This window comes from Tenrec ecaudatus, chromosome X, assembly GCF_050624435.1.
Source record: "Tenrec ecaudatus isolate mTenEca1 chromosome X, mTenEca1.hap1, whole genome shotgun sequence".
Taxonomy (NCBI): Eukaryota; Metazoa; Chordata; class Mammalia; order Afrosoricida; family Tenrecidae; genus Tenrec; species Tenrec ecaudatus.
In genome coordinates this window covers 131,947,777-131,961,251 of record NC_134548.1, presented here as the reverse complement: position 1 = coordinate 131,961,251, position 13,475 = coordinate 131,947,777, and the positions used below count along the sequence as shown (strand labels likewise).

Below are 13,475 nucleotides of genomic sequence, written 5' to 3'. Positions count from 1 at the left end.
GACGTAGGACAAGGCAAGATAATTTGTAAATTATCAAGAGTTCATGAGGGAGAGGGTATTGGGGAGGGGGGCGGGGAAATGAGGACCTGATGCCAGGGGCTTAGGTGGAGAGCAAATATTTCGAGAATTATGAGGGCAATGAATGTACAAATGTGCTTTGCACAATTGATGTTTGTATGGATTGTGATAAGTGTGGTATGAGCCCCTATTAAAATGACTAAATAACTTTACATAACAATATTTATTATCCATTGTGTTATTGTATGAATGACTGAATAAGTGAGCGCCTTGGACTGACACTCCTAGCTATTCTTTGATGATTTAAAGTCATTGCAAGTTAGCTGCTGATCCGTTGACAGTGATAGTTGCTATATTAAATGTGTTACTGATAACATTTAACTTCAGGTTGAAATCATTGAGTATGAGTCACTTTATCTTGACTTTCCAAAATATTCTGGAGGGCTCATTTCAGTTCTATACAAAATGGATTTGAGTTTTTTCATTTTGGAGGTGTTAAGCCTTTTATGAGCATGTAAAGAAGCAGGGGGGAAAGGTGCATGTGTATGTAATGTTTTTAACATCAATTCCCTAAACACAAAAAAATAGATATATGTATTTAGACTCTCTATATAATAGCAATAAAAAGGAGGAAAGGCATGTACCGAGGCATTGAATTTGTACAATTCATTGGCCACATTATTATTATTTATTTGGTGAGAGGTAATAAATACTAACCAACTTCCTGCTCCATGTCATCTGTTGGAGGCTTTCTTTATTGAGGAATTAATTATATTTGAGAGAAAACCATTCCACTGGGAAAATGGATTGATGAAATGCTTCCTTTCCTGAGTTGAGTACACCCATCTTTGCAATCTACCTACCTTATCTAGTTCCTAATGGCAGTACAAGATGAGTTCCTTCCTTTTGATAAAGACAATTCTATGAAAATATGAAAGCAACTGAATTCAACTCCTTTAGCTCCAAAACCAATCTCACTGCCATGGAGTCAATGCCAATTCATAGCCACCCTATAGGACAGGGTAGAACAGCCTCTGTGAGTTTATACACCTCCCAAATCCTTTGCATCCCAGTTTGAGAATTTTACTTCCTTCAGCCATCAACTGTGTGATACGGGCTACATAACTCAACCTCCTGTATGCTCTTCCTTAGACACAACCCAGTTTAATAAGTTAGCACTCCAGGTGAGTCAAACCTTGTGTTTGTTCATGCACATGTGCAACTCAATGGAAAAATGCCAAAGCACCTATTGTGTACAAGACATTAAACTGAAATCAAACCCACTGTGTCTCTACAGACCGGAGTAGAACTGCCCCTTTGTGTTTCTAAAATTATAAATCCTTACAGAGCATCTTAGGGATTTGAAACACCCACTTTTCAGTTAGTAGGCCAATGCTTAAGCCATCACACCAACACAAAATATTGAGGGTAGTTGAAAATACCTAGAAGGTCTTTAGGTACTGAAAAATGTTTCAGTCTGGTGGGACATTGGCACTGGTCTTTTTTGAAGTTCTCTGGGTATTCTAATGTGCAGCCTCAACTGAGTGCTAATGGAAATTTAAAGACTATGTTTTATGCAACAAATGTTATAATACAGCAGATTGTTTCACAGATATGATTTATCAAAGTTTGAATACATGAGCTTTATTTCTGAAAATAAAAATTATTGCAAAATCACAAATTTTCTGTTTAATATTTTCCCTATCAATCATCTCTGTGCATTTTTGATGCTCAGTCAGTTCAGTATTATAAAGTAGATTTCAACTCATAGTGACAATTTAGTACAGATTGGAAGTGCTCTCTTTGGATTTCTGAGATTAATCTTAAAAGAAGTACATGGAGGGACTCATCTTTTTCCTGTGGAGTCATTGACCTGTGGTGGCATGGTCTCAGCATTGAGCTGCTAACCATAAAGATTTGTGATTAGTAGTTCAATATATAGCCTGCTACACCATCAGGAATCCATTTGTGTGTGTTTGTGTGTATGTGTGTTGTTGTGTGCCATCTTTAAACCACTATGTATGCTTAGTCCCATCAAGTCTGCCAGGACTGGTGGGAACCTTTGTGAACAAAACAGAACCAATTGTGACAGTTCTGGCCCATGGTTACCATCACTGTTGTAGCACCTGGCCAAGTTAGGGGTCCTTTATTGTGATAGACCATTTACTTTATTTAGAATGATGCATTCCTCTGGTTATTATGGATCCCTTCCTATGGCATGTTGAAAGTCAGCAAGACAGAGCCACACATTTGGCTGAACTTGTCCACAGTATATTTAATATTCGTTGAAAACAGCACAGTTCGACTGCATTGATTCTTCTTTCTTCTCTTGTAACTGTCCAGTGTGGCCCTTAGAGTCAAGGATTGTGTGACTTCCCTCATGTACTTTGGACATGTTGTCAGGAGAAATCGGTCTCTGGAGAAGGGCGTTATACTTGGTAATGTAAAAGGGCAGCTAGAAAGAGGAAATCCCTGGACAAGATGGATTGAACCAGTGGCTACACCAATGGACTGAACGATAAGAACAATTATGAGTATGATATAGGACTGGGCAGTTTTTAATTCTGTTGTACTCAGGGTCGCTATGAAATAGAACCAACTTCAGAGAACCTAACGACAATAACAACATCTGTCTATCTATCTATCTATCTATCTATCTATCTATCTATCTATCTATCTATCTATCTATCATCTAGCTATCTATCACCTATCTATCTCTCTATCTGGAGCCCTAGTGATGTAGTTGTATTGAGTTTGCATAAGATCTGCATAGTTCGCAGATCGACACCAGCAGCAATTCTTCAGGAGAAAGAATTGACACGGTGACAGTAAGCTAGATTTAAAGAATTACCCATCGGAGGCCCTGATATAGTAATAAATAATTGTGATAGTTTTAATGCCTGCCCAAAACACGAGAAGGGCGACATCCATATATTATATTTCTCATAATAGAAGTACACAGCAACATTTGAAGAATAATCTTGTAAATGAACAAAGATATCTTTAAATTTTTATTTAAATTTTTATGTTATTGAGGGCTCTTACAGCTCTTATCACAATTCACACATATATCCATTTTGTCAAACACATCTGTACATATGCTGTCATCATATTTTTCAAAACCTTTTCTTTTGACTTGAGCCCCTGGCATTCTTTCCCCTCCATCTCCCCCTCCCCCTCCCCCATGAACCGTTGATAATTTATAAATTATTCTCTTTAGTGTCTTACACTAACTGCTGTCTCCTTCCTCCCACTTTTTTGCTGTCCAGCCCACTGGGATGGTGGGCATACATTAATCATGGCTCCCTTACTCCCCCCACACCCCTTACCCTCCTAGTATCACTGCTCCCCTTATTTGTCCTGAGGGGTTTATCTGTTCTGGATTCCCTGTGTTGTGAGCTCTTATCTGTACCAGTTTACATGATCTGGTCTAGCCATATTTGTAAGATAGAATTGGGGTCATGGTTTTTGGGGGGGCAGGGCATTAAACAACTAAAGGAAAGTTGGGTTCTCCATTGGTGATATACTGCACCCTGACTGGCTCTTCTTTTCCTTGTGGCCATTCTGACAGGGGGTGTCCAATTGACTACAGATGAGCTTTGGGTCTCCACTCTGCCCTCCCCCTCATTCCCAGTGATATGCTTTTTGTTTTGGGTCTTTGATGTCTGATACCTGATCCCATCGCCACCTCATGATCACACAGGCTGGTGTGCTTCTTCCATTTGGACTTTGTTGCCTCTCAGCTGGAGGGCCGCTTGTTTATCTTCCAGCCTTTAAGACCCCAGACACTATATCTTTTGATAGCCAGGAACCATCAATTTTCTACAACACATTTGCTTGTGCACCCATTTTTCTTCAGCAATTATGTCAGGGAAGGTGAACATCACAGAGTGCCATGTTAGTAGAACAAATTGTTCTTGCGTTGAGGCAGTACTTGAGTGGATGTCTAATGTCCATCTACTGCCGTTATAGTTTATATATTAATATATGTACCTAGATGTGGTCCCCTGTCATTGCAAATAAATGTATTTACATATATACACAATCATATTTTGACCTGTACAAATGTTCTTTGCCTCCTAGTTCTTTTCTCTGTTTCCTCCCATCTCCCTATCATGTTAGGTCTTCATTGGAGTTTTGGTAATTCCTCTCAACTACATTTTCCTTGATCGAACCCCCCAAGCATCCTATGCTCTCCTTGCCATCAGTTTTAGATCACTTATTCTTCCCTTGTCCCTGGGTTTGTTGGCGCACCCCCCTCGTTTTCCCTCATCACTCCCTCTCCCATGTCCCCCTTTAACCGGTGGTCCCATCGTTCTCTCCTCTGAATTGCTCATCCCGCCTATCTTGTCCAGAAAGAAATTCATAGACAATAATGCATGCAAAAATAAAGCATAGGAAAGCATAACAAAAAAGAAAATATATAAATCAACATCTAATACAACAAAACAACAAAAAAAGAAAAACCAACAGCAAAACTGAAAAGCCCTCAAATATTTCCAAGTATGTCTGTTGACCTTTATAAGTGTTTTCTAGTTGAGTCCTCTGGGGTGCCATGTCTTGGGCCCCAAGTCCACCTTTGGTGTTCCTCCGGGACTTTGTTGCTTTGCTTCCCTTGCTGCTCCACTCTAAACCCTTAGTGTTCACCCCGGTGTAGTGGGGTCGGATTAGGCACATCCCCAAGCTGCTTCCCCAGTGCTGTCCTCCTTATCGCTATGTGTCAGTGAGTGACAGGTGGTCATGTCCCGTGATGGGGCCAGTCCTTTGATCCTCTTTGTGCCATTAGCTGCTCTGAGCTGGAATATTGTTTTCAGGTCTTGGTGAGCCTGGGTGTGTTCTACTCTATCCTTCCCTCTTCATTTGCTCCTGATCAGACGCACTCCACTTGCTGTGCCGCAGCTTCAGCATTGTCCTCTGAAATGCATTCCTCTGGGGTTGAGGATGGGGAGTGTCCTTGTAGTTGGAATTGGAGGCCAGCACGCTGACCTCTCTATTGGTTCCCTGATTCATGCCTGCATGTAGGATACACATCATGGCACAATGGGTTGAAGTCTGGTGTCTCTACCTCTCCTGTGGAGATATAAACAACACCCTCCACTTGGGTGGATTAGTACCCTGTTCCCCTGCCACCCCTGTCTCTCCCCACCCTCTCCTTATAATTTGGCTGCCATATGTATTCCTGGGTTAGGTTTGGCACCTGCCATCCTACCTGGACCTTACCCTGGGAATATTTGTATTTAATAGCTTTTCACATTTGTCCATTTTTGCTTTTTTTTTTTTTTTTTGCTTACCTTGGTAGACTCATGTTGTACTTGTCCTTTAGTTCTTGGCTTATTTTGCTTAGCATAATTTCCTCCAGTTATTCCCTGCGGTGGTGTGTTTTATGTGTTCATCACTACTTTTTAGGCATGCATAGTACTGCATAATATGTATGAACCACAGTTTTTTAATGCATGCATCCATTGATGGAAGTTTAGGTTGTTTCTAACTCCTTGCAATTGTAAACTGTGCCATGATGAACATTGGAGCACAGATGTCTGGCCGTGGTTTGTTTCATGTCTCTTCTGGATATATGCCCAGTAGGGGATTGCTGGTTCATATGGCAACTCAATTTCCATCTGTTTTAGATATTGCCAATTTGATATCCAGAATGGCTGTGCACACCTACAGGACCACCAACAGTGGACACGTGTTCCTATATCTCCACAGCCCCTCCAACACTTGTTACATTATGATTTTTTTAATTGTGCTATCTTTGCGGGTGGAAGGTGGTATCTTATAATTGTTTTAATTTGCATTTCTTTGATGACTAGGGATCTTGAAATTTTTATAAAAAGTTTATTGGCCATTTGGATTCCTGCCCTTGAGAAACTTCTGTTCAGGCCCTTTGCCCATCTCCTCAGTGGGCAATTTTTTTTTCCTTGTAAGGTAGCAGAGTATTGTAGATTTTAGTAATATGGCCTTTGTCTAATGTGTCATGATAAAGATGTTTTCCCAGTCTGTGATGTCTCTTAATACTCCCTTCACAAACTATGCTGATGTACACGAGTGTTTTATCTTCACTATATCCCACTTGTCAATTTGTGCCTCCTCTGTGTTTGTGTCCTTCCCTGTTTCTGATAGCCAATGTATTGTCTGCACCAAAATCCTCAGGTTCGTTCCAATGATGGTTCTAAAAGTTTGGGATTTTACCTCTAGGTCTGTGATGCACCTTGAGTTTATTCTTGTGTTTGGAGTGAGTTGAGGGTCTTGCTTCATTTTTCTGCAGGTAGATATCCATTTTTTTCCGTCACCACTTATTGAAGAGGGCAACCATTTCACATATTATATATTTTTGGCTCTTACTGAAGATCAGTTGTCTGTATGCTAATGATATTATTTCTGAGTTTTCCTTCCTTTTCCAATTGGTGTGAGCATCTTTCATTATACCAATACCACACTGTTTTTATCACTATGACTGTATAGTATGCCCCAAAGCCAGATAAAGCAAGCCCTCCAGGTTTGTCCTACTTCTAGAGGAGTTCTCTCCTCATTCTGGGTTACTTACCTCTCCATATAAAGTTGGTAATCAGTTTTTCCATTTCTTTAAAGAAAGATGATGGCATTTGTATTGACATAGCATTGAACCTATCTATTGCCTTGGGAATAACTGACATCTTTACTATATTGAGTTTTATGATTCACGAGCATGGGGAATCTTTCCATTTGTTTAGGTCACTATTGGTTTATTTTAATAATGTTCTGCAGTTTTCCTCATGCAGGTCTTTTTTATTATTATTCAGGTATATACCTAGAAATTTCTATTTGTGTTCCTGGCTATTTTGAAGGGTACTACATTTTTGGTACCCTCTTCTGTGGTCTTAAACAAACACATCTTAATCTATTCAAGTTTCACCTCTAACTTTGGAAGATTGTTGATGCTGTGTATACAATATATTGCAGTCAAACTATTTTATATTTTGTCTTCCATGATCGACACTATGTATTGTGAAAATTTTCATTATACATATTGTAAATTTGAAATACAAGTGAAGTGGGTCACTTATGAGAATAATATCAAACACCCAATTTGGAAAAAAAGATGAAGTAAAAAATAACCAATTATTCAATACAGACTAAACTGTAGTCAAAGTTGAAGAAAACTTCAAAATATTCAGGATCAAGCAGTTGGAGGCCACTTCTACTACATAGTCAAAAGACATTAATAATTGTCAACCGGTGGAAACAAGTTCAAAGCATCCTGTAAAATGAGAAAGAAATGAACTTATTTTTCCAAGGTTCCTGTAGTGATACAAAACCTGGAAAAGTCTACTCCAAGAATTGAAAATCTGAGCTAACTTCTTTTATATAGAATAAAATATTGTAAATAAACTAATAGCATATCCAGCATATCAGAGAAATGCATTAAAAGCAGCCATGTCCAAGTAATATAAATAAAAGTAGGAAAAAATAAAATGACATTTCCTACATTAAAACGGATTATTCATTCACTGCCAAGCAATGCATTGTGACTCATGGTGGCCATATAGGACAGGACAGAACTTCCACTATGGGTTTCTGGGACTGTAAATCTTTAGGGAAGTAGAAAGCCTCTTTTGTTTCCCATGCAGCCGCTGGTGGTTAGAGACTGTTGACCTTCTGGTTAGCCAGTGAACAGGTTCAAGAATGAAAAAAAAAAGCCCCAAATCTTTGAAAAGTGCAAAACCAGTTCATGATTAAAAGACAAAACAAAACACATTTCGGCAAAGTAAGATTAGGTAGGAACCAATATGGGAAATGTAGGCAAGTTTCCATTAAATCAGGGACAAGATGCATATTTCGCTTCACATTTACTAAGCAAAATTTTACTGGAATCGCGCAGGCAAAGACTTTAGAAAATCAAACTATGTAAGAGGTTTGAACACTGAAAGAGAAAGATAATATTGGGTAATATATAGTCTTACAGGTAGAAATGCAAATGAAGAGGTTCATGAAATATTCATGGGCAGGAAACTCGGGGAAATTGCTGTACAGGAAGATCACTAAAGCAAATTTAAGACCATCACTACAGGAAAGTGGTGACAAAATGTTTTTTGAGCAAAATATCCTGTTCTCAACAGCAATATAATGCAAAAAGTGCCTAGGAAGAAACCTAACCAAAGTCTATTTTTGAAGGCCAATAAACAAATTTACTGATAGATTTATATAAAATAAGACTCAAACAAATACAGCAATATACCATTTTTATTGACTGGGAAGAAGATATATTAAAATGACAGTTATCTTTAACTCATTTACAAATTGAATGCATACCAGCAGCTTCAAATATCACAGCAAATCTCAGGCTGCTGCCTCCTGCTCTTTAAACTAAACATAAGGAAACAGAAGAAAAAAGCAACGAACTATAGCAAAAACATCTAAATAACCAAACATGAGAAAATACTGGGGGAAAATAATCCCTAAAAACTTGTGTGCAGGCAAGGGCTGTGGAGCACAGACTTTATTAGGTCCGTGGCAACAATAGGCAATAGATGAGAAAACAGTTTGGGAGAAAAATTTCATAGTGTTCTCCTTCCTTCATCACAGTTTTCTGGAGTAAGGAACTTTCCATTCTTTGCTAGAGAAATCAGACGCAAGAAGGAAGAACATATGTTTCTATGGGATACTCACAGGCCATGGGTAATAGCATACATCAAATGATATGCAATGCAAATGTCTTTCATGAAATATTTATCAATAGTTATTGATCTACCTATGTACTTATACACAGATAATAACATTTGGTAGATATGCAAAATGTATTTGATTTTATAAAAGAGATTTTAACAAACGTCAGTATACTGAATTGGGTGGTGCTAGCTCGACCTCTCAAAATACCGCAGCCTCTTTTATGTAAGAAGCAAAACTTTCTAAAAGTAAAGTACCTACGCGTTTATGTTTTGCTGGTAAAAACATAGCACTAGGGGAAAGAAATTTTTACTCTGACAGCGCACCACGTGTCTTGAAACAGTCGCTTGCTGCAGCTCTGCTATCTAGCATGATGGGAGTCAAATCCAATGTGTAAAAAATTTATAGTTGGACAAATGCATTTAGATTTCCAGAGAGGTGACATTTCCCAGGCTATTTTTTTAACATACAAAAGATTTAAGATGATGGTGCTTCTTATAAAATGGTCACATGGGACAAGGGCCCAAACGTGAAGTATTTTTTAAAATCGTTTTATTGGGGACTCATAAAACTCTTATCACAATCCATACACACATCAATTGCGTCAAGCACATTTTTACATTCGCTGCCCTCATCATTCTCAAAATATTTGCTCTCCACTTAAGCCCTAGGTATCACGCTCCTCATTTTTCCCCTTCCCTCCTCATTCCCCCCTCCATGAACCTTTGTTAATTTATAAATTATTATTTGGTCTTGTCTTACACTGTCCGATGTCCCCCTTCACCCACTTTTCTATTGTCTGTCCCCCAGAGAGGAGGTTATATGTAGATCCTTATAGTCGGTTCCCCCTTTCTACCCCACCTGCGATCCGTCCTCTTGCTATCGCTAGTCCAGCGCTGGTCCTGAAGTGATCATCTGTCCTGAATTCCCTGTGTTTCCGGTTCCTATCTGTACCAGTGTACATCCTTTGGTCTAGCTGGATTTGTAAGGTAGAATTGGGATCATGATAGTGAGGGGGGAGGGGGGCATGAGGAAGCATTTAAGAATTAGAGGAAAGTTGTGTTTCATCCTTGCTACCCTGCACGCTGACTGGCTCGTCTCTTCCCCTTGACCCTTTTGTACAGGGGTGTCTCTTTAGCTACAGATGGGCTTTGGTCTCCACTCCGGCTCCCCTGTAAAGGTGAGGTCTTATGGGCACCACCTCCGCTGCCATCCCTGAGAGGTCTGGGGCACAGAAGACTGGGTGAGGTGCACATCTCTTCCACCTAAGGAGGTCTCAGGCACTGTAAAGCGTGTATAAAATGATCCTGAGTGAGAGACGGCTGAGGATCGCAGAGCTAAGGAGGCCACGCCCCCGTTCAACCCGGAACTCACGTGACCGGATGGTCATAGTCACCGGAAGTGGCTTGCTCCTGCGGCAAAGCGGAAGGTTGATCTGAAAGGGGTGGCCTCAGGGTAGTCGGAGTCTGAGAGGCGGCTGCTGTCACGATAAGGTAAGGACAGACTCAAAGGAAAAGTGAAGGGGCACCACCCACTTTTCCCTTCTGCCTCACAGGTTCTGGAATAAGTGTGCTCACAGAACTTCCGCCTTTCTTTTATTACTTATTCGTTAAAGTCTTAGGCCAAAGTGCATAGACCCAGGTGTCAGAGGGCGCTCCAGGGGCTTTCGACGCCAACCCCCCGAGTGCTAAGTGTCCTCATTTCTGATCTCAGCTCCCGGCAAATCCACAAAGAACTCAGTAGAGCTCCGCTTTTGCTCTGAGGCCTCCTGATGAGGGCAATGAATGTACAAATGTGGTTTACTCAATTGATGTATGTATGGATTGTGATAAGAGTTGTATGAGCCACTAATACAATGATTAATTAAAAATGATAACTACCAAGGAGATGGTTAAAAAAAGTGAAGCGGCACCACCCACTTTTCCCTTCTCCTCACAGGTTCCGGAATAAGTGTGCTCACCGAACTTCCGCCTTTTTTCGTCACCCGTGTGTTAAAGTCGTAGACTAAAGCGTGTAGCCCCAGGTGTCAGAGGGCGCTCCAGGGGCTTTCGACGCCAGGCCCCGAGTGCTAAGTGTCCCCATTTCTGATCTCAGCTCCCGGGAAATCCACAAAGAACTCAGTAGAGCTCCGCTTTTGCTCTGAGGCCTCCTGGTGAGCCGCATAACGTACAAATACGTCAGATTCGGACGGGGATGAGGGTCTTGCTTTTAGGGAAGTTACATCCAGCCAACAGAGGGAATGCGTCAGAGGGTGCCCACGCAGGTTTAACCTGGGATTTGTGTGTGATGGAGGTTCGTTGTCCTAACATAACGTCATCACAAGGGGAGTTGACCCAGGCCCTGCGTGGAGTAAAATGAGGACCCTGAATGAGATCTGAGAGGTTCACCCACCCTGGAAAAGAGTCCAGGCGCTGTCAGCCCTGGGGGACCCTGGGAACCGTTGTGAAGCTAAGATTACCTTGAATTTCCACCTGGAGGTCTCAGAGGTGACGGTTTTGTTTCAGGGGTGCAGAAACATCTCCTCAGAACACGGGGCTTTACATAATCTTACTGGTGTCAGTACTATGAAGTATCTGGCTAAGCTGTTAGCGTGGGTTCCCTTCCCATATTCTTCAAGGTTTTCAAGGGAAGTGAGGAGGCCTTTCTTTGAGACAAAGAGGGAGATGGTCTGTGGCAGTTACATAACCTGTCGACAGGAGCAAAGGGTGGAGCCTAGCCTGTCAATGAGGTCGCAACCTGGTGACCTCATTTGGAGCTGCGACAGACATAAATAGCTCACTGGAGGCCAGATGCACTTTCTGCCTTCCCTTTCCTGTTGCTGAGACACTCAGAGAGCTGGAGGAGGCATGTGGAGACCCACACCAGAGTTGAGATGTTTCCACTGCAACTCGATCCACACGATCCTTTACCCACTGGCCTGTGATCTTTCTGCAATTGGCATCGTTGCATGTTCTTCATGAGTCTAAAAAGGAATTTATGGACTAGTATCGGACATATGGGTTGATATTGAACTATGGTCTTGATCTGGACTGCGTTGGGATGTTTATGTACAATTGCTCTTTTATATAAATGTCTTTCTTATACACGTTTGAGTGTCTATAAATATGTTTCTCTAGTCAATCCAAACCAGCACATGGTTCAAGCTGTGCTAGGAGTTACGATAAGGGTCCTCCATCAATACTGAAAGGACCACCCAGTCCCCAAACAGAGGAACTTCTACATATCCCAAACCTATCTACTTATTCTCAGTCCTGGGAAACTTGGGTCTGGTGTGGCAGCTATTCCTTGAAGAACCTTCTCACGTCTTCCTTTAGGTTCTTGTGCGACAGCCTGAGCGAGTGGGCTAGAGACTTGTGAACCCTTAGAGCATTTTTTTGAGGAAAAGTAAGATGGAGGCAGCCATTGTCAGAGCCCCCACTATTGAGCTTAACATCCTAGGCTGCTCACATCCTGTCTTTCTATTTTAGGTGTGGGAATCCAGTGTTTGCCTTTCTGAAAACATCCCTGCCTCTGTGTGATAATGTCCCAGAGTGGAGAAAGTTCTGACTACACAGGGGATCAAAGCCTTGGAAGCTGCAGTAAGCAAGAGGAAACACCGATTTCTGACGTTGCAGAAGAAGGCACCATCGCCTCTGCATTGATCTCTGGTGTACTGGAAGAGGCTCCTGCCACAGAGTCATCCAGTACTCCCCCGGGTTCTCAGAGTATCTTGGTTCCTTCTTCTGCGTCATTGAACAAATCAGACGAGAGCTTCAGCAACCAACAAGATGAGAAAAATCCAATGCTCATGCCAGACACCAATGACTTGCCTGCCTGTCTAGGTGAGAAGATGACTTTTTTGGTGCAATTCATGCTGACCAAGTACCAACAGAGGGAGGTGATCACAAAGGAAGACATCCTGAAGGTAGTCATTAGAGAATATGAAGACCACTTTCCTGAGATCCTCACTATGGCCTCCAAGCGCATGGAACTGGTCTTTGGCATTGAAGTGAGAGAAGAGGATCCTATCAACCACTGCTATGTCCTTTGCAATAACATGGGTCTCACCTACAATAGGATGCTGACTGGTGAGGAGACCCTACCCAAGAATGGTCTGCTGATTTTTATCCTGGGTGTGATCTTCATGAAAGGCAACCGTGCCACTGAGAAGGAAATCTGGACAGTGTTGAATAGAACGGGCATATATTCTAGGAAGAAACATATCATCTATGGGGAACCCAGAAAATTCATCACCAGAGATCTGGTGATGGAAATGTATCTGGAGTACCGACAGATTCCCAATCGTCATCCAGTGACTTATGAATTCCTTTGGGGTCCTAGGGCCCACGCTGAAATTAACAAGGTGAAATTCCTGGAATATTTAGCCAGGGTCAATGATTCTGATACTCCGTTTTACTCATCACAATATGAAGCTGCTTTGAGAGATGAGGAGGAGAAAGCCAAAATTTCACCCAGGTTTACTACTCCTCAAAAGGCCATAAAACCTTCCAAGGTCGCACCTAGAAAGTCCTCCACCAATAAGAAGAAATGAACGCGATTTTCCACTTTTTTTTTTTTTTGCCGTAACCTGTCCTTTTAGCATTGGATTCAAAGACTATGAATGACATTGGTCCCATTTATTGGTAGTTTTAAGATTTCAGAGTAAGTTTTATTAATTTTAAAACAAGTTTGACAATGGGTATTGTCTTGAAAGTATAAAACAGCTTTGAATTTTGGGGGACAAAGAAATAGAATAAGTGTTAAAAGATGTTTATTTTTTGCTTCTCTTATATCTTTTAGTCTGTTTCTCTGTAAAAAATAAGAAATACCTG

At 41.2% G+C, this 13,475-nt stretch overlaps 1 protein-coding gene across 1 annotated transcript; it reads left to right on the top strand.

The window, feature by feature from the left end:
• The first annotated feature begins 12,184 nt into the window (after positions 1 to 12,184).
• LOC142433728 (melanoma-associated antigen B16-like) lies at positions 12,185 to 13,195 on the top strand. Its single transcript, XM_075538455.1, has one exon. It carries the CDS (start codon positions 12,185 to 12,187, stop codon positions 13,193 to 13,195), a length of 1,011 nt encoding a protein of 336 aa, XP_075394570.1.
• Positions 13,196 to 13,475: the final 280 nt, after the last annotated feature.

Excerpts from the sequence above, each read along its gene's own strand:
- LOC142433728 (XM_075538455.1), top strand. The coding sequence starts at position 12,185 with ATGTCCCAGAGTGGAGAAAGTTCTGACTACACAGGGGATCAAAGCCTT.